This window comes from Hemiscyllium ocellatum, chromosome 21 (assembly GCF_020745735.1).
Source record: "Hemiscyllium ocellatum isolate sHemOce1 chromosome 21, sHemOce1.pat.X.cur, whole genome shotgun sequence".
NCBI classification, from domain to species: Eukaryota; Metazoa; Chordata; class Chondrichthyes; order Orectolobiformes; family Hemiscylliidae; genus Hemiscyllium; species Hemiscyllium ocellatum.
Window position 1 is genome coordinate 63,092,773 of NC_083421.1, and position 22,143 is coordinate 63,114,915.

General features: G+C 42.0%; 1 protein-coding gene across 7 annotated transcripts in view; it reads right to left on the reverse strand.

Annotated features, from left to right (window-relative positions):
* tsc1b (TSC complex subunit 1b) overlaps positions 1 to 22,143 on the reverse strand; it is a 49,672-nt gene that overhangs the window by 22,668 nt on the left and 4,861 nt on the right. For 4 of the 7 annotated variants that reach the window (XM_060841609.1, XM_060841610.1, XM_060841611.1 and 1 more), the window contains exons 2-10: positions 14,958 to 15,173; positions 13,624 to 13,727; positions 12,286 to 12,438; positions 10,527 to 10,671; positions 8,964 to 9,118; positions 5,952 to 6,025; positions 3,440 to 3,618; positions 776 to 891; positions 576 to 693 (exon numbers count right to left, since the gene is read on the reverse strand). In XM_060841609.1, the coding sequence (XP_060697592.1) occupies positions 576 to 693; positions 776 to 891; positions 3,440 to 3,618; positions 5,952 to 6,025; positions 8,964 to 9,118; positions 10,527 to 10,671; positions 12,286 to 12,438; positions 13,624 to 13,727; positions 14,958 to 15,063 (1,150 nt within the window). In that variant the 5' untranslated portion in view covers positions 15,064 to 15,173. Of the gene's footprint in view, positions 1 to 575; positions 694 to 775; positions 892 to 3,439; positions 3,619 to 5,951; positions 6,026 to 8,963; positions 9,119 to 10,526; positions 10,672 to 12,285; positions 12,439 to 13,623; positions 13,728 to 14,947; positions 15,174 to 22,143 lie in introns of those variants that run through there. The other 3 variants (XM_060841612.1, XM_060841614.1, XM_060841613.1) reach the window with 3 other exon arrangements.

Here is a 22,143-nt window from a genome sequence, read left to right on the forward strand (position 1 = left end):
GAGGAGTCCAAAACTAGAGAGGGGAAAGGTTTAAAAGGGAGCTAAGGGGGCAACAATTTCCATGCAGAGGGTGGTGCTTGTCTGGAATGAGCTGCCAGAGGAAGTGATAGAGGCTGGTACAATACAACATTTCAAAGGGAAGTGGATGGGTACAAGAATAGGAAGGGTTTATAGGGATATCGGCCAAATGCTGATAATTGGGATTAGGGCAGATTGGGTTGTCTGGTCAGCAGGGATGAGTTGGACCGAAATGTCTGTTTCCGTACGATATGACTATCTCCAATTGCTCTTTTCACAACACCTGTGACACTCTCTAATCGTAATATATCAGAGTTCAATATGACCCAAAACAGAGGAGAGGAATAATTTGTTATTTATGTCAGATGTTATTTCCAAAGCAGGGACATTTGAAAGGATGCACAACTGCATTTCACTGAAAAGCTTGTGACGACACCAACTGTGCAAAGTCAAATGGAACAGTGCACCTAGGGGTTTTCCTAGTGTAGGCTACGTAATCACAGCTCAGGTGAGTGGGCAACACCCCTTACAGATGCAGTGGGCTGGGGTATACACACCTGGTGTACTGTGAACTCTGTGTAAGCAGGAGGCACTTTCAAATGGGCTGGGAGAAAGTCCTCTGGAGGATGGAGGCGTCGACAGCCCACACGCTGATGATGGACTCCAGAGTGTGTCCTACAATGAAGACAGAAATTTAAAATACAGGACATTCAAAATTTGAGCTGGATCTTTCTTATTTAGCAAGAACTTGGCTGACCTGGATCCCATCTGCAGGGAGGCGTTGTAAGGTTGGTGGTGTCTTGTAATGAGCCTGGGACCCTGGGAGATTGGAGAAAGGAACCCGGGGCGTGTATGTTGATGATGATGCACTACCTGCAATAAAATTCAGCAAAAGGGAAATAATTCACTCACTAAAACCGCTTCACAAATAAATTAAACCAGTTAAAAACTGCAATAAAATATCTCCCACAAGCAACATTTGCCCCTTTTTATTTTTCCCCCTCTGGTCACAAACTTTTGAAGTCAATGTAAAACATCATATATTGGAACCTTATTTCTTAGCACCAACGTTTGCATGGAGAGCTGATGAGGGATTAATCTGTTAATTTCTATCTAATGTTTAGTTTTTCTTTAATTTAACTTAGTATTTGTAATGCAATTATGATAGGATGTTATTTTAGCTTTGAATCAAGCACTTATAGCAACTGCACTGGTTAACAAGATCTCAGGTTAAAAATGATTTGCAGAAGCTTGAATTCAGTTTTTTTCTTCAAGGGAGCATAAAAAGGCCTGCATTGGTCTGTAGCGAGAGTTGCTTTGGAGCAGTGTGTGTAAAGGGAGGAGTCTGGTGAGTGAGGAAGTTCAGTGAAGATAGGACGGAGGTGCTCCTTTCTTCCTTTCTCAGCCTTCATCAATATCCGTCCATAAAAGTGACCGATGTTCTTGTTGCCTGCCACTTCAACACACTACCATGTCCCCTGGCCAACATGCGTCTCTCAGGCTTGCTGCAGTGCTCCAGCGAAGCTCAGCACAAGTGGGAGAACTGTATCTCCCTTTCAGCTTGAGGACCCTGCAGCTTTCCAGACTCAGCAGTTTAATAATTCTGGGGCCTGAGCACCTTTCCCCAGGCATATAAGGCTAGAGTACTGGTTAGAAGGGTAAATACCGGAGATCCAAGATGGCGGCGACTCAGCAAGTCTGAGTCTACAGAGCCCTTCCCAAAACCTGGGTAAAGTGGGTTTCCTGCCCCCACCACACTTGCCAAACCACCCAAAAAATTTCTTTAATCTTAATTAGCTGCTGAATATTATATTTAAATAGTCTAATACTGAGTGGATAATGAGTAAATCAAAGGGACCCCGCAGCTCTCAGAAAACAAAGACCCCTCCCCCACCCTCCTCTCCTCCGGCTGCAGCTGATGTAAAAACGGGCCTTGAAGAGATGATTGCCAGATTGGAATCGACACTCGTCAATTTCATTGCAGAATCCCGACAGCGATGGAATGCATTCGAAGAAAAGCTGCAGAAACAGAATCAAACCATGGAGGAGCTGCAGGGCCGAGTGGAGGGGGCGGAACTAAAGGCCACGACCTCCGAGGCTGCAGCTCAAACAGCTGCAGAACAGGTGCGAGCTCTGGAGCAGAGAGTCCAGGCCTTTGAAATCTACATCGATGATATTGACAACAGAAATCGGAGAAAAAATATTCGGTTGCTGGGCCTTCAAGAGCAAGAAGGGAAAGGACAGTTAGCAGTATTTCTGGAGCGATGGCTGCCCCAGCTTTTAAACCTGGGGGCTGAAACTGACCGGGTAAGGGTGGAGTGGGCCTACCGGGTCGCAGTACGTGGATCTGGCCCAAACCAGCGCCCACGCCCGGTCCTGTTCCGGCTGCAGAGTTATAGGGAGAGGCAGATACTCCTGGATGCCTCCAGAAAGCTTGGAAAGGATCCTAAAGCTATGATTCATGAAGGATCCAAGATTATGTTATTTCAGGACTTCTCCCCGGCTTTGGCACGAAGGAGGAAGGCGTTTGATGAGGTGAAGAAATGTTTAAGGGACTTAGATATTCAATACACCTTACGCTACCCAGCGACGTTATGCTTTACCCACGAAGGATCCGAGTATAATTTTAGATCATCGGAAGAGGCCAAGAAACTTTTAGACTCGGTTAAATAAATCGTAAGAGACAATTTATGTTGGCTTGCCTCTCCCACACTCCGTGGGGAGAAATGGATACTTTATTCTACTTTACTTTTGCTTCTGGGAGCAGGGTTGTCTTCCCTTGCTATTTTATGTTATTATACTTAACTGTAATCTGTTGGAGTTGTAATTTTATAGTTATGTGTGTTTGTACGTGGCATTGATGCTATTAGATATACTCAGGTATGGGTGGGGAGGGGTGGGGGTGCGGCGCTCACTGTTAACTCTAGCTCGGTATTATATCTAAATCCTATTAAGGAGCGCCCGGGTCGAGGGTGGGACACTGTTTGGGAGAGGATATGGTGGAACGTTGGAAAGGTAGTAAGGCCCCCTGAGAACAAGGGGGAAGATCTCCATTCAAACATGTTTAATTTTTTTTTGTTTGTTCTTATTGTTTGGAAATAGCTTCCTTTTTATCATACTGGTATGAGTGTATTAGAGAACATTTTCTCTTATTTGAAGGATGTAAGCGACTCAATTATACACTCTGGATGATTGTGGATTAGTTGAATTTTGATGATTATATATTTAAGATCTATTTTTATATTAATGTTTGTGCTTGAAAATTTTGCTTATTTTTGTAAATTTGTCAAAATGTTAAATTCCCAATAAAAATATCTATTAAAAAAAGGGTAAATACCAATACAGAATAGATGGGCTGAATGGCCTGTTTGTTTTGCAATTTCTGTACAACTTTGTATTAATTAAAAATAGTCTCTCTTACCAAAGCTGCTCTGAGAATCTGAAAACGGACTAGAGCTGTGGTCAGCGGGCTTATGCTGAGTATGGGTAGAGAAATGTTTAGGCATAACCGTGTAACCTTCCTCACATGAAGCCTCCTTTGGATCCAGGGAAACTTTGGCACATTCTATGACAATGTCATGTGTTTCAAATCGCTTCCACCTGCGCAACGGAACCAGAAAATGAACAATTAGTTGTTGCCAATGATCACATTTCAGAAACAAAGGGATTAAGAATTTGTTGCTTCAGGGTTCATCTAACCAAGTCAGCTGTTGTAAAGATCGAGTTTCAAGCTTCTGCCTCCAGTGTTTAGGATAACACGTGCATGTACGCTGCTGCAACTCTTCTGAATCGAAATAATTATGGTATTTCCCCAATTTCACGTCTATTTCACAAGGTGCAGGCAGGTACTTGTGTTACATTCCACGACTGCATGGCTCTGCTTCAGCTGTGGATCGGTTGGTAGCACACTTGCCCCTGAATCTCTCAATTTCAGGTTCAAATCCCACTCCAGAGCTTGATCACCAAGAAAAAAAATCCAAAGCTGCAACTCCAGTGCAGTACTGAGGGAATTCTTCAAACAAAAGATTTTAAACCAAGCCTGCTTGGGTGGACGTAAACGATCCTGTGGTACTATTTCAAAGCAACAAGGGAGATCCCCTGCACGTCCTGGCCAATATCTACCTATCTGGTCACCATTACGTTAGTATCCATTTTTCATAAAATAATGGCAGAGTACGGACATTTGTCTGTGATACCAGCAGACACCGCTCACTCAATCAGAAACAGAGATCGATGAAAAGCTCAGCAAGTCTGGCAGCATCTTTGGAGAGAAATCAGAGTTAACATTTCAGGTCCAGTGAGAAAGGTTCTGAGGAAGGGTCACTCGACCCAAAACATTAACTCTGATTTCTCTCCACAGATGCTGCCCGACCTGCTGCGCTTTTCCAGCAATTTGTTTTTGTTTCAGATTTCCAGCATCTGCAGTTCTTTCCATTCAATGTCTCTTTGATTACAGCATGTGTAGTCCATCTGAGCTGCCTGCCACTTGAGTTAACTCTTAATTCCTTTCTTGTTCATATAGGCATCAAACTGCCACTTGAGTTCAGCCATGTCACCAGCAGGTTCTACATCCTAAACAACTTCCATTAAAACATTCCTCCAATTTTGAAGACTTAGACGAAACTTAGAAAGCTGCTCAAAATCATAAGTGGCCCAGAGAAAGAAAAACTGCTTGCAATGGAAGGAAGGTCGAAAATCAGAAGAAATAGATGTAAAGGGACCAGCTAAAGAACTTAAGGTGAAGTGAGGATTTTGCTTTCAAAAATGGAAGTGCAGTAAATGGTTAAAGTCTGAGAAAGTTTCAATCATGGTTTTTATAAAGGAGCTGGACTGGCATTTCAAATGAAAATATCTCCAGGGCATCAATGAAAGGATGGAGAAGTAGAACTGGTGAAATTGTTCTTGCATGTGCCAGATCAGGTTCAAGAGGCCAATAGCCTCTTCTAGCCCTGTAAACATTTGATTGTTAGTAACTTTTCATTATGCCCGATTGTATGTATCTAGTACAAGATAATTAACCATTTTTGCACTGAGATCTTATTCAAATCACACCACTCTGGGGAATTAAGCCCGTAATCCGAGCTGACAGTCCTTAAGGGTGTACTACACTGTCAAAGATACTGGCTTTAAGATGAGACACTAATCAGGGACTCTGTTTGCCATCTCTGGGAGATAGAAGACACCATGACACTTTTCTAAAAAAGCACAGGAGTCTTATTTTCTAGTGTTCTGGCTAATATAAATGCGATGAACAACATTACAAAAACAGATTGCCTGCTCTGCTTTTTGTGGAACCTTACTGTGCACTACATTTCCAGCACTGTAACAGCGACTACACTTCACAAGGTACTTTGTTAGTTGTAAAGCAGTACACAAATTCCTGAGATTTTATCATACAAATGTCAAGTTTCTGTTTTAGATTAGAGGAACAGAGAAATAAAAATGTCATTTGAGAGAGGTGCTAGGATTGATTACAACACAGACACAAACACATGTAAAGCAATCAATCTCTCCAAAGCTGTTTGAAAACTGGCTTTAACACCAGGCGGAGACGACACAAAATGGAAGGCTTTACAACAAGTCCATGAGGTTGAAAACATAAAATGTTGGAGATCACAGCGGATCAGGCAGCATCAATGGAGAGACAGCAAGCTAACATGGAGTCTAGTTGACTCTTCATTAGAGCTGAGGTGAAGTGTAGAGGGGGCAGCATTTATGCAATAGTGGATGGTGGAGTGCTGGGGGAGAAAGTGTGTTGATGGTCCACGAGGTTAATCTGATCAGATGGAAACTAAGTTTAATACAGTTGAAAGTAACGGGGATGTTGCAGATTAAAATGCTCCTTGAAAATTCAAGTTGACATAGAAAAATGAGAAAGCAAGTGAAAATGAAGCAAACAAGAGTTCTCAATATTCAGCTCATCCATCACTTACTTAATGGGATCCAGTTCACGGTCCTTGGTTCCAGTCACTAGTTCAGGGTGGATTCGCACATGTTCCAGCATCGGCTGCAACAGTTATTGAGGAATGCAGTCAAATTAAAATCAATGCAATCAAGAACTTGTCACTGCCCAAGAACCATACAGGGCTCCAAAGAAAAGCTGAACCAGCCACTGTGAACCGCACACAAATGCATACACATGCACACTTCACCTCTCCCTCAATAAAACTCAAACTTAAGCAAAGAATAGTTTGTGTGGATGAATTTAAATTTCAGATCTCAATGGAGAGAATAAGTAAACATCTCCAACACAATTAACATTTTGAAGTTTTAACTTCTTTAATTATCAAGTACAGAGGAGACAGTAGTGTGGCGTGAGTAAGCCAGAGACCCAGATTAATTTTTTATGGAATGAATGTTCAAATCCTATCACTACAGTTGGTGGAATTTAACTTCAATGAATAAAATCTGAAATGTACTGCTGGTCTCAGTAATGGTGAACATAAAATCAGAGATTGCTGTTAAACAACCAATTGTCTTTTAGTGAAGGAAATCTGTCATCCCTACCTGACCATACACATAATTCCAGACATACAGTAATGGGGTTGATTCTTAAATGCCCTCTACTATGGTCAAGAAGCTATTTAGCAAGAGGGCAGTTTGGAATGGACAACAAACATTGGCCATATCGATGACCTCCAAGTACCATGGAAGAATTTTTAAAATCCCTAGCTTTAATTTTCTGCCATTTGCATTTAACCATGGTCCACTGAAATTGCTACCTCAACCACACTCCAAATTTCTTCCTGTTACTGAAGGTGCTAATCTGTTCTGGAATAGACACCCAGACAGAATGCTGCCTGTGCTCATGCCAAACCCAACTCACCACTTGTGGCTGTTGAGCAAATGCCAACAGGCAACTCAACTACAAATTACAGAACCTGTACAGCTTAAAACTGGGGGCATTCGGCCCATAGAATCCACACCCTTACGCTATCTTTGCTTAGCCTTTGATCTTTATGTCATCATCATCTACAGGAACAGAACCAGAATATCAAATGTTGCTCCCTTGTTCAAGAAGGGGAGTAAAGACAACCCTGGTAATTATAGACCAGTGATCCTTACTTCAGTTATGGTTAAAGTGTTAGAAAAGGTTATAAGAGAGAGCATTTATCATCATCTAGAAAGGAAAAAGCTGATTAGGGATAGTCAACACGATTTGTAAAGGGTAGGTCGTGTCTCATAAGCCTTATTGACTTATTTGAGAAGGTGCTGAAAATGTGTTGCTGGAAAAGCGCAGCAGGTCAGGCAGCATCCAAGGAACAGGAAATTCGACGTTTCGGGCACAAGCCCTTCATCAGGAAATGAATTTTCAGCTCTGATCTCCAGCATCTGCAGACCTCACTTTCTCCTCAAATTTATTTGAGAAAGTGACCAAACAGGTGGATGAGGATAAAGCCATTGATGTGGTATATATGGGTTTCAGTAAGGCATTTGATAAGGTTCTCCATGGTAGGCTATTGTAAAAAATAGAGACATGGGATTGAGGGTGATTTAGCAGTTTGGATCAGAAATTGACTAGCTGAAAGAAGACAGAGGATGGTGGTTGATTGGAAATGTTCATCCTGGAGTTCAGTTACTAGCGGTGTACTGCAAGGGTCTGTTTTGGGTCCACTACTGTTTGTCATTTTTATAAGTGACCTGGATGAGAGCGTAGAAAGATGGGTTAGTAAATTGATAGATGACACTAAGGTCAGTGGAGTTGTGGATAGTGCCAAAGGATGCTTCAGTTTACAGAGGGACATAGATGAGCTGCAGAGTTGGGCTGAGAGGTGGCAAAGGGAGTTTAATGCGGACAAGTGTGAGGTGATTCACTTTGGAAGGAGAAACAGCGATAAAGAATACTGAGCTAATGGTAAGATTTTTGCCAGTGTAGATGAGCAGAAATTCATGTACATAGATCCCTGAAAGTTGCCACCCAGGTTGAGAGGGTTGTTAAGAAGGCATACGGTGCATTAGCTTTTACTGGTAGAGGGATTGTGTTTCAGCGCCACGAAGTCATGTTGCAGCTGTACAAAATCCTGCTGCGGCCACACTTGGAGTATTGCGTACAGTTCTAGTCACTGCATTATAGGAAGGATGTGGAAGGTTTGGAAAGGGTTCAGAGGCGATTTACTAGGATGTTGCCTCACATGGAGGGAAGTCTTATGAGGAAAGGTTGAGGGATTTGAGGCTGCTTTCATTAGAGAGAAGGAGATTGAGAGGTGACTTAATTGGGACATATAAGATAAACAGAGGGCTAGATAAGGTGAACAGTGAGAGCCTTTTTCCTCAGATGGTGATGGCTAGCATGAGGGGACATAGCTTTAAATTGAGGGGTGATAGACATAGGACAGATCTCAGAGGTAGTTTCTTTACTCAGAGTGGTAGACGTGTGGAATGCACTGCCTGCAACCATAGACTTGCCAACTTTAAGGACATTTCAGTGGTCACTGGACAAACATATGGATGATAATGGAATAGTGTAGGATAGGATTCTGATTGTTGCACTGACCTGTGGAACCATCAAACGCCGAAGGACCTGTACTGTGCTGGAATGTTCTATGTTCCATTATAACCCTACATTTCCCAAGGCTAACTCACCTAGCCTGCGCATTCTTGTGGGCAATGTAGGACAGCCAATCCACCCTAACCTGCACATCTTTGGACTGCAAGAGGAAACCAGAGCACCCCGAGGAAACACATGTCGACACGGGGAGAATGTGCAAACTCTGAAAAGACAATCACCCAAGGCTGGAATTGAACCCATAAACCTAGCGCTGTGAGGCTAACCACTGAGCCATCATGCTGCCCCGAAGGGAGCACAGCACCTCAAACCTGAAACTCCCCCAGTCTTACAACCCCAAAGTAAAACCCAAGCATTAACTGCCAAACCTGGAGCTCTCCCTCCAATGTTACAATGTCCAACCACTTTGGAAAACAAATGTATCTGACTTAAGCCTTACCTTTACCACCTCCTCAAATGTTTCCATGTTTTCCTTCATACTGTAGTGGGAGCGGAGGTAGGACACAAAATTGCACGGGTACATCCCATAGAGACGGTGAAATAATGCATAAACACTGGCATGTAGGTGGATCAAATATACTTCTGGCACTTGGCCTGATAGCAATAGAGAACAGAAAATATGATACACTGAGAGCAGCCCTTAGTGTCATTCAAAGTATCCTTTTAACTTTTACAAAATCTAATTTTAAATGCAAGAAAAAATCCATTTGCAAAACAGCAAGTTAAGCATTAATTAAAATATCCCCCTCCTGCTTCCTAATCTACTTGCACCCAGTTTGTTTAGCAGTAGCTCTGCATCATATCAGTTATTGTGTACAAGCCCCAGGATCTGCTGCTTCTTCACATGACAACCCATCATCATCTATTAGGCCAGTTTTACCATATGAAATATTATATAAATGCAAGCTGTTCCTGAAGTCAATGTACTGAAAACCACGTTTTGATGAGTAGTCAAGAACTTTAAACATTACTTCTGAATCTCTCACCATATACATGGTCTGGCCTGTGGTTTCCTGCATTTTGTAATCTTCATTTCAGGTCATCAACATTAGAACTAATTTACACTTGTTACAAAAATAAAGGTGGGCAGGGCACCAATAGAAGTGGAACACCAAGTTACAAATTCTAAAGAATCTTTGACAGTTACTGGAATTAGAATGAACTTAATTCAGCTGATGTATTAAAACAAAGCCATTTGCTCCCCTGGGTAAGTTTAAAAAGGGGCATCATTTCAGAATTGCAGGGGGTGGGTTTGCCCGGTGCAGTCAATATTTATTCCTCAAATCATCATCAAACACATTATCTGGACATTTATCACACTGGTCTATGTGGGATCTTGCTGTGTGCAACTCAGCTCGAGTTTCCTTCACTGAAGTAATTACACTTCAAAAGTTCTTCACCGAGTATGAGGCACTTTTGAACTTCCTGAAGTTATGAAAGCTGCTAAACAATTAAAAACTATTTTTTGCCCCGGGGAGAATAGAGCAAGATTTAAGGACAGGTCGTTCTGCTGTAACGAGTGTTTCATTAACACAAGTTTGCTGTAACACGATCGAATTGGAGACACTGTTTCTGAAGTGCAAACTTTTAAAACGTGCGTTGGCTGTAACATGATTACATCGCCAACACCAAGTGCTGTTTCTAAAGCCGATTGACATGGGGTTGCACAAGGACGCAACCATCGCGTTATAGAAGAACGACCCATACAAAAAACACCCAATCATTCATCTCCTCAACTGCTGATTATACTTATAACGCAACCAGCCAGAGACACCAGGATGAGTTTGCCCACTTTGTTTCCAATAATCAAATATTTGCAGAGTTGAAAGCACCAAAACTCAGACCTACATTTAATATACTCTTGGGCCGAAGAAACTTTCATCCCAAGAGACTCAGATTCATAGCCAAGCCCTCCAGGGAAACAAAAGAGAACCGCTGATGACCCATATACTCGGCCTTCACTAGCAGAATCAGGCATCACCTCAGTGCCCCATTGTCATACCTGGTTTCTGTAGGCTCCATGCAGCCAACCGGCCAAAGATTTCAAAGAAATCGAGGAGATACTGCTTCCCAGCTTGTGGTATCATGGGCAGAAGGATGATTAACACAAGGAGTCCGGTAGTGAGCACAACAACTTCAGTCTCTGTCTGCAGAGAGAAGATCAACAGCTGCGAGTCAATGAAGACAGACATTAACATTGAAGAGAACATTAGTACAATGTGATAATTGTCCTCGAACAGAGTCAGGGAGGAAGAGGAACACACAGGAAGCAGGAAGCTGCACAAATACACTCCAGCATTTAAGACATTATATGAACGACAGTATTCACCCAACCCCCATCAAGGCTGTCAAGTCATTTAATTAGACTTTGGTTGATTTATACTTCTGTATTTCATAGTCCTTCATTCTCTCCATACCCATCTAACAAATATCTATCAAACCATACTTGTAACACTATTTTAAAATGAATCCATACCTCAACACTGTTCTTTGCCTGGTCGTGGATTGGCTGTGAAAGATGCCAGAGTGTGTGGGGAAATAACTGAAGAGGATCGCACACTTTCAAAGTAAAAGGAGCGCTCATCCAAATCAGAGAATAGCTTCTTTTCAGAATTTCTATCAATGGGATAGCAGAAATTCTACATTCTTTGTTGACCACATTTTAGTTGGAAACTCTCTCACTTTGCAATTAAGACAGCTGTGGGTTCAAGTTTCACTCCAGAGCCCATCACATAAGCCAGCATTACAGCACCGTCCCACTGCACTGCCTTTGGAGTGAGGTGTTAGACAGAGTCTCCAGTTCTCCCAATCGGACACAGAGATCCCATACCCTCAATCATTGAGGAGCAGGGGAGTGCTTCCCAATGTACTGACTAATATTTATCATTCAAATGAAAACTCTAAGAAATTAGTTGGTAATTATGGTGTTACTACATGTGGGAGCTTGCTGCAAGTAAATTGATTGTATTTCTTTCAAGTTAACAGTGACTACACTTCCAAAAAGGTATTTAATCAACCGGTAAGTGGACTGGATAATGAGAGAAAGTGAAAGCTGCTTGGCCTCAGAGGCACTATAGGCTGCCCTGTGATAACAGAGAGGTGACCAATGGTGAGTTTAACCCAAGGGTCACCATGGCTCAGGTGAGGCACACAGTTGAGAAGGCAGGACCTTCATGGTAACCTCAGCCAGTAAAGGAAGTCAACTCTAAATCACAAACCAGCCATCCAGCCAACCACGTATGAGCTGAACACATGGTGGCACAGTGGTTAGCACTGCTGCCTCACAGCGCCAGAGACCAGGGTTCAAGTCAGTCGCCTGAGGCGTGAATATGTGGAGTTTGCACGTTCTCCCCGTGTCTGCGTGGGTTTCCTCCAGGTGCTCCGGTCTCCTCCCACAGTCCAAAGATGTGCGGGTCAGGTGAATTGGCCATGCTATATTGCCCGTAGTGTTAGGCAAGGGGTAAATGTAGGGGTATGGGTGGGTTGCGCTTCGGCGGGTCAGTGTGGACTTGTTGGGCCGAAGGGCCTGTTTCCACACTGTAAGTAATTTAATCTAAACATTTCTAATTATAAGTACATTACTAAGACTCAGAGGATTTGTCAAGGATTAATAAACATCTCAACAAGCTAACCAATAGCCTAATTGTAAATTGAAGCAGTCCATTGCTCACTTCTAGCAGTACCATGTTTGCTAATCAACAAAGCATATTTTAGATGCTAACAGTGGGAAACAAAGCTATTTTGAAACATGTGTACTGAACCTTCAGACACTTGAGTAGTGAAACCAGCACAGGTGCACGAAAGAGTTTATGAATCCATGTTGGCTCACGTCGAATGACATGCCCCAGCAAGGTCACAGCAGGCAGTCGGGTGGCTGTTTTTCCCATGCACTCGTTTAATCGATCCAGAAGATGCTGGAAAATACAAAAACTTTCAAGATAAACCAGATTGTTGGAGCGAATACAGCAATCTAAACTGCTAACACTTTCTAGGCAAAAAAGGAAATAGCCAGTTAAATAGAAAAGGCAGTCAGTCCCCTCAGAGACTCTAATGTCATTTCAGCAACTCACACACTCTGAAATCGCAATTAAAGACATTTGACTCTCACCTTTCAAAAGTATTAAATCGCAAACTCAAAACCAAATTGTGGTGGTCCTCAATTTATGATTTAAAGCAGATGTGGAAATTTTCATTTAAGGAAAAAGTGGTATTCATAAAATAGTCTTTAGACAATACAGTTCACTCTTTTTAGTGAAGTGAATCCACTTTACCCATATTTGCAAAGTTGTATGTTAACCTTAACACACATCTGATGGGTGACACTTCTTAGTGCTCTGTTCTACAGATCCTATCCATCAGGATTGTAGCATCAACTACCAGTCTCACAGAGGGGTTCTGGGAACATCTCTGGGACACATGCATCCAACAACCCCACTCCCTGTGGCCAACCACTTCAATTCCCCCTTCCTGCGCCCCCAAGCATACACAAGCCCCGGACCTCCACCGCCAAATCAAACTCACCAGCCAACTGGAAGAACCCCTCTTCTTCTGCCTCGGGACCCTCCAATCACACGGCATCAACATCAACTTCACCAGTTTCCAAATTTAACCTCCCTCCACCTCATCCCAGATCCAGCCCTCCATCTCGGCACCGCCCTCTTGATCTGAACATTTTCCTTCCCACCTATCCACTCCACTTTCCCCACTGACGTATCACCATCACGCCCTAACTGTAACCACCTATCATCATCCCATCCACCTTCCCCCAGCCCCACCCCCTTATTTTTCTCTCAGCTCCCTTGCCCCTCCACATTCCTGATGAAGAGCTTATGCCCGAAACGTCAACTCTCCTGCTCATCGGATGCTGCCTGACCTGCTTCACCAGTGCCCCACTTTTCCAACCTAATTTCTTGCAATACAATGTAGAGAAGCCTGTTGAAATGGTTCTGGGTTTCTCTCTTTTGTTTTGTATTCTTATAAATAAACAGGAATGAGCTAACATTCTGGAGGTATATTCATCTGGTTACTGCCAAGCCTCTGTTAAAGTGGGAGATTCAGCAACCCCATGTGAAAAAAAACACATCTTGAAGCTCACGTACCTTATCATGGGGCTCCTGCACAGCTGAAAGAATCTGTACAGCTAACACAGAATTATGTTCCAAATAATGATCCACCAAAGCATTCAGCAGCAAGGGGCCACGGTCTGTAGACAGATAACATCACCAATGGTAAGCACAGATCTTTTTTACTGACAGAGCAAGTGTTCTCAATAAGTTTGTACAACTGGACTTCACAATATTACACTTTTGAGTTGTCCAAGGAGGTCATGCTCCTAATTCCTCCCATGAAGGGTTACATTAAATTTTAACAGAACACTGGTTAGACATCAATGAAACATACAAGATTCTTAAGAAGCTTGACAGGGTAGGTACAGAGAGTCTAAGATCAGAAGGCATCATTTTAGAACAAGGAATCACATATTTAAGACAGAGATGAGAAGCAAATCCTTCTTAGGGTTGCATATCTGTGGAATTCTTTACTGCAGAGAGTTGTGCAGGCTGGGTCATTAAGTGTATTCAAAGCTGAGGCAGACAGAATTTTAATCAGTCAGGGAATCAAGGGTTATAGGGATGAGACAGTAAAGCAAAGTTGAGGATTATCAGATCAGCCATGAATGGTACAGTAGACTCAATGGGCTGAATGGCCTACTTCTGTTCCTATTTCTTATGGTCTAATTCTAGTCACCACACTTTGGAAATGTGTAGAGAGGATTACAATGAAGTCAAAACTCTGCTTGTATGAACAGAGGCTGCCCATTTCAGACTGGAGAAGGATAGCAGGAGATGTAGTCAGATCAGGTTATCAAGAGATTTTGACAGAGTAAATAAGGAGAAATTGCTTCCAATGGTAACCAGAGAAACCAGAATTAAAATAGCTGGTAAAAGAGTCAGAGGCGAGATGCAAATTTTAGTTTCTGAAATGTATAAATGTAAGGAGTTGTGATGATTTGAATGTACTGCCTGAAAGTCTGGCAGAACCAATTAAATTGCAACTTCCAAAGGTGACTTGGAAACCACTTAGAAATGTACAATTACTTAGGCTGAGAAATGAATAGGACATCAATTAAATAATTCTTACAGAAAGCTGGCACAGGGATGATAGACTGAGTGGCCCGAGAACTATAATAGTAGACAAACAAGAGTGGATGAAGACAAATACTAACCACTCCCAACTTCGAGATAGGTGATTGACAGAAATAGCAAAACTTAGATTCACGCACATTAGAAAAAGTTACTTTTAAGAACAAAAGCTCACATGTAAGAAATTAAATAAAAACATCAAATGCTGGAAATATAAAAAACACAACTGTAATTGAACCCCTTCATCAGAATCGAAGACTGAATCACAAATAAGTTCCAGTACAGTCTGACACCTGAGCGGAGGTGTTCAGTGACAATTCCCTTGACTTCCTCGAGAACCTGCAGGTCTGTGGACTCCAGCAGTGGAACCAGGTCACTAACGTTTACCGGCTGCGTCATGCTGTACCAGCTTCCTCTGACCCGTCTCCTTAGCTCAAACCCAGGCGGCAGCCTCAGCCCACACCAGGTCTGAACCGACTCGACCCTGGCTGCTGACTAGCAGGGTAATACTGTAAACAAAGATAAAACAGCAGAAGTCATTGTTACTCATTCTTAGACTCAAGTAATTTCAGTATAAAATTAGTTTTGCAACAGATGTGAAGGTTCAGAGGTTATTCGGAAACATCACTAGCTTATAATGTTAAAGAAGCGACATAGATGCAACCTGTTGTCACTATACCGGCCTTCCTCAAACTCATTTGCGTTCCTCTTGCCTGAAAGCTTAACCAAACACTGTTTTGGTCATTCTCCCATGTTTGACTCTGCCACACATATCCTAACTCACATCAGATTTTGCTCACCACACCGCTTTCTGCTCACTGATCTAGGTTCACTTTTAAACCAACATTACTTCGATTTGGAAATTATCTTAGTGTTTATTTTGCTACTTAATAGTATTTGATCCCAGGTCCCGAGCAAATTAACTGATCTCAGTGGAGATAACTGCTGTGTTAAAATTGACCTCAGTGCTCTTAGAGCATGAGGAACAATTAACTAACAACCTGTATAGCTTCACTGTCTGTTGTAGTAACTTCCTCATCCGAATCAGATAATTGCAATTTAAAATTAAATGCTCAAATTTTAAGACTGACTGATTCCTTCCAGTGGCAGATTTCACAGAATCCAGATCACACAAATCTTTCAGGTGAAAATAGTATTAGCAAGCTGGAAATAATTCTGACCAGAGAGCATCTTTAGTTTAATACTTTCAATATAAATTCCACGTCAACATCCTGAACGCAAGGCCAAAGCAGTGCTACATTGTCAAAAATGTTGCCTTTTAAATGATTCTTTAAACTAAAAGCCGCATCTGCCCTTTTGGGTATTACTATGAAGAGAAGGGAAATGAGTCTTGGAAGTAGGTCGATACTGATCCCTCAACCAATACCATGAACACATATTTAGTTACCAGTTTGAGTTAGTGCGGGCTTGCTATGTGCTAATTGCTGCTGCTGCATTTCCTATAGAATAAGTGACTACAAAGTGCTTTAGGATGCACCAAACACAGGAAAAGTGTTGCAGAAATTAAGTTTATCATTTAAGCAGGACAGTTTTATTTCACTGCATTCTCAAGTGCTGCAGAGAGATAGGGGGTGCACACCATTCATACCAGCAGCTCTAATCATGAAGAGTACTATTCTGTACTCAAAATTTAAAAATCTCACAACACCAGGTTATAGTCCAACAGGTTTAATTGGAAGCACACTAGCTTTCGGAACAACGTTCCTTATCAGGTGATAGTGGAGGGCTCAATCCTTACACAGAATTTATAGCAAAAATTTACAGTGTGATGTAAATTCTGTGTTAGGATTGAGCCCTCCACAACCACCTGATAAAGGAGCGTCGCTCCGAAAGCTAGTGCTTCCAATTAAACCTGTTGGACTATAACCTGGTGTTGTGTGATTTTTAACTTTGTACACCCCAGTCCAACACAGGCATCTCCAAATCATGACTGTACTCAAATAGTTGTTATGACCAAACACTCAAATGGATGATTCAGTCTGTTTCTACAGGCTGGCAACAAGGGAAGGGATCAAAACCACAAATTCTGGGTCTTTTCATTCGATCGCTGCTTGGTGATAGCTGGATTGAAAAATCAAACTCAGTAGAAAAACAAAGAACAGACCTGAAAAGTTTTCACCCCTCCCTCAAACGTCAGTTTTAAGATATCCTGATGAGGAGTGCTCACTGCTGCTTGCGAATAGAAATATCCATTTAAGAAAACACAACCACAAAGCAATGATTTGTGCCTTGGCAGGAGACTAACACTCAATACATTGATCGGGAGCCTCAAGTTCAAATTGCTGGCCACTTGCCCAGAAAAACGGCAACACTCAACTTTAGTTACTAAGGTTGGGTTTCATGCTGCTCAAAGTTAGAGTTAAAATGGAGAACGACAACAGAAGCTGTGGAACTGGGAACATGCAACTTTCTTTCAAAAAAAAAAGCAATGATCAAATGTTACAACATGGACTCTATTTTAGTTGATTAGTCACTGAGTTTTTGTCGAGTCTAGTAGCACCCCATGAAAACAATAGAAAACTGCTGAAAGACAGATCTGATCAGTAAGTATTCAGTAACAGAAAAGACAGATTAAAGGTTTTCTCACCAGGAATAATTTTCTATTTTTATTTTATGCAGTATCAACATAGAGGTGGATCAATGAGACTCAGCAACCAGTTTCTGTGCTATAGTAGAAGTGTTTCAATTATGAAGGTGTTTAATAGAGTCAGTGTAATATTTCCACTTGCGGGTGGGTTCAATTACAGTCATAAATATAAAACACCACAATTAGGAATTCAGAAGAAACTTAACTGGAGAGTAGGGAGCATATGGAACTCTCTTCCACGGAGTGTGGTTGAGGCAAAACACTTGGATGCATTGTATGGGAAACGGGATATGTATGAGCAAGCAAGGTAGAGAGGATATGTTGACAGGGAGAGAGGTTTTTCTGGAGCAATAACACTGCCAGAGATTGATGAGGACAAAAGACTTGTTTGCGATGTCGACTCAATTTAATTCAACATAAGCCCTCACCTGAAAGAACTCATACACAGACTCAAGAGTCATACAGCACAGAAACAGACCCTACAGTTCAACTTGCCCACACCAGCCAGGTATCATAAATTAATCCAGTCCCATTTGACAATATTTGGCCCATATCCCTCTAAATCCTTCCTATCCATGTTCCCCATCCAGATGTCTGTTAAATGTTGTAATTGTTGTAATTGTACCAGCCTCCACCACTTCCATACAAGCATCACCCTCTGCATGGAAACAGTTGCCCCCTTAGGTCCCTTTTAAATCTTTCTCCTCTCACCTTAAACCTGTGCTCTCTAGTTTTGGACTCCTCCACTCCGGGAAAATGACCTTGGCTATTCACCATATCCATGCCCCTCAGATTTTGTAAACCTCTATAAAGTCATCCCTCAGACTCTGATTCTCTAGGGAAAATAGCCCCAGCATATTCACCCTTTCCTATACCATCTGTCGAACAAGGGTGGTCACACAGACAGGGTGCGGGCCACTTGACCCCTCAATGCTCCAGTTGGTCTGATTGTTAGCCTTACACCCCCAATAACCTTGTATCCACTTCCCATAACAAGAATCGATCAGTATTTGCCTTAAATACATTCAAGGAAGACAGGGGGTGGTGGTGGAGGGTTGTTTTTCAGACTGGAGTGCTGGGTCCTCTACTTTTTGTCATTTATATAAATGATTTGGATGCGAGCATAGTAAGTTTGCAGATGAGACCAAAATTGGAGGTGTAGTGGACAGTGAAGAGGGTTACCTCAGATTACAACAGGATCTGGACCAGGTGGGCCAGTGGGCTGAGAAGTGGCAGATGGAGTTTAATTCAGATAAATGACAGGTGCTGCATTTTGGGAAAACAAATCTTAGCTGGACTTAGACACTTAATGGTAAGTGTTGCTGAACAAAGAGACCTTGGAGTGCATGTTCATAGCTCCTTGAAAGTGGAGTCGCAGGTAGATAGGATAGTGAAGGCGGCGTTTGGTATGCTTTCCTTTATTGGTCAGAGTATTGAGTACAGGAGTTGGGAGGTCATGTTGCGGCTGTACAGGACATTGGTTAGGTAACTGTTGGAATATTGTGTGCAATTCTGGTCTCCTTCCTATCGGAAAGATGTTGTGAAACTTGAAAGGGTTCAGAAAAGATTTATAAGGATGTTGCCAGGGTTGGAGGATTTGAGCTACAGGGAGAGGCTGAACAGGCTGGGCTGTTTTCCCTGGAGCGTCAGAAGCTGAGGGGTGACCTTATCGAGGTTTACAAAATTATGAGGGGCATGGATAAGATAAATAAGCAAAGTCTTTTCCCTGGGGTTGGGGAGTCCAGAACTAGAGGGCATAGGTTTAGGATGAGAAGGGAAAGATATAAAAGAGACCTAAGAGGCAACTTTTCACACAGAGGGTGGTGAGTGTATGGAATGAGCTGCCAGAGGAAGTGGTGGCAGCTGGTACAATTGCAACATTTAAGAGGCATTTGGATGGGTATATGAATAGGACGGGTTTGGAGGGATATGGGCTGGGTGCTGGGACTAGATTGGGTCGGGATATCTGGTCAGCATGGACGGGTTGGACCGAAGGGTCTGTTTCCGTGCTGTACATCTCTAGGACTCTGCTTCCATCACCTATTGAGGAAGAAAGTTAAAAAGACACATCAGCCTCTGAGAAACGAATTGTTACCTGTATTAAATGGATGGTCAAATTTATTTTTATACAGTAACCTCTGGCTCTAGGTTCTCCCACAAGAGGTAAACATCCTTTCCACATCACCCTGCCAAAATCCCTCAAGATCTTGTACTTCAGTCAAGTTAAATTCTACTCATCAAAACTCCAGCAGATACAAATCCAGTTTGTCCAGGTCTTTCTTCATGTGACAGTTCACCCATTCTAAATATTAACCCAGGAAACACTCTCTGAACTACTTCTAATGTATTTACTTCATTAAGTGAGATGACCAATACTGTACACGGTACTCCAGATGTGATCTCACCAATGCAGTTCAAGGTAACCACTCAACACCACCCATTCAAGGACAATAAATACAAGCCGGTTTGGCAACATCCATGTCTCATGTATGAATAAAAAATACAAACTAGCTGTAAATGTATACATTAGCAAAGCTCTCTTGGCTTTAGTCATAATGAGTCAGTGTTTGTGCCCTTTAACAGGACAAGCAACACATTATGCAATGCGTGAATGGCACTGCTGTGAGGAGCAAGCTTCCCCATCAAGGTACAGAACCGTAACTGACATGAAGTATTGCTGCAGACAGTGTGCACCCACTAACACCACCAGTAGCCCCATGCCCCTTCCAACAAGTTTCACAGATTTGGGGGTGGGCAGATGTGTTACTCCAAGAGGTTCATCCTCACCTCCTGTGGGGAGGTTCAGTAGGAAAAAAAAAACTGCTGTTCCTGTTCACACGGAGTCCTGGTGCAAATCAAACACTGGCAGAGGCGGCGATGTTAGGATCAAGCCCTCAGATACTGACAGATTACTCCAGATTGATCATTCAGGTGAATTAGCAGAGAACAACTAACACATGTAAAATTGTACCCCAACAAGATGTAGCAGCTTGGTAAGGCAACAGTGAAGAAAGCTGGGGAATGTACTAATGAAACAGCCAGGTAAAACTCGTACTTCACCCAAGATGCTCTCTGCAACAGAACTCAAGCAAGACGGATTAGCATGAAGAGTTAGAACTTATTCAAATTCCATCCGTGCCTGACAACTGGAAGGCTGAAATAAATTGTTCAGTTTGCAATGACAAACCTGACCAAAGCTGAGTTCCTGACCACATCAATTTCAATTTGATGATATCGCCCAATTCCCAGTTTCAATTGCTCATCCTCAGTTTAAACCCTCAACGGCTTTAGTTACTTCTCGACTTCACTAGTCCAATGCACTCCAGGGTCACCTCCACATTCTATTTTCTGTAAACTTGGTCAACTGCAAACCTCCACTGCCAATGAGCACCAAGTCATGCTCAGATCCTGTGCTCACTGACTAACACGCATTGGTTTAGTTTTCAAGTCACTTACAGCTGCTCACTTCTGCCAGTCCCACTCCTCACCTCTCGGATGTATTTGTGCTCATCCCAATTGTGGCCTTTAGAGCATTGCTAATTTTCATCACTTCACCACAGGCCGCCCTCAGGTGTCTCGGTCATAAAGTCTCACTGTCCTCCTTTAGAAGGCTCTTTATAACCTACCAAAGTTTTGATTATCTACACCAATCATAGAATTGTTCAAGCACAGGAGGGAGTCCATCTTCTCTGTACTGGTTAAATTAATTAGCATTTCACTTAATGCCATTCATCCAGAATTTGCTCATAATCTTGCACAGTCTTTCTTTTCAGATAAAAGTCTAATTCTTTCTAGAAAGCTTTAATTGAACGTGCCTTCTTCAGGTCTGCTTACGAGACTCAGCATCAAATTTTGTTTGTTTCTCTGAAGCATGTTGACTACACTAAAGGATTACAGAAATGAAAGCACAGTTGATTTACATATTAAACAAAGTATTGGTGAGTTAATTTTTAAAGATATAGTCCCTGTTACAGAGATTCTACAGAAGTTAAAAAGGCAGCTTACACTGCAAATCAAAAAAGGACAGGACTTTTCTGAAAAGATATGCAACTGACTATCAGTGCAGGACACAGCATATTTATATTCAATATCTTATCAAGCTATTGAAAAGGTGTTAGGGTTGGTGCATTTGCATGGATAAATGTTGGCTAACGACTAGAAGACAGAAAATTGGGAAAAAAAATGGCTATGATTGAACATGATAGAATTCTTCAAATTGGAGAGTGGGGTAATGGAGTCTGAGACAAGGGTCCTGAATCTTAATAAAGGGAAACTCTAATGGCATGAGGTGTGAGTTAGCCGAGATGAATTGGGAAATGTTATTGGAAGGAATGACAGTAGGTAGGCAATGGTAAACATTCAAAGAGCAAATGGCTGAACTACAAAAATTGTTTATTCCTGTCTGGTGCAAGAGTGCAAAGAGAAGAATAGCTTGTGAAGGAAGTTAGTGACAGCATCAGATGCAGAAAAAGAGGCATTCAAATGGGCGAGAAAAAAAGAAAACTGAGGATTGGGAAAGTTTAGAATTCAGCAAAGGAGGACCGAGATTGACTAAGATACAGTGAGACAGTAAGCTTCAGGGATCATAAGACGGACTACAAAAGTATCAAAGAGAAAAAGTTGGGTAAAAACTAAATGTAGATCCCTTCCAGTCAGAAACAGGCAAATATATGAGAAATAAAGAAATGACTGACAAACTAAATTCATACTTTGCTTCAGGTCTTTGCAAAGAAAAATATAAATAACATCAGAAATGATGGGGAACACAGGGTTCAGTGAGAGGGAGGAACTGAAGCAAATCAGTATTATAAGAAAAATGGTGTTGGAGAAATTGATGGGATTGAACATTGATAAATCTTAAGATACTTAAG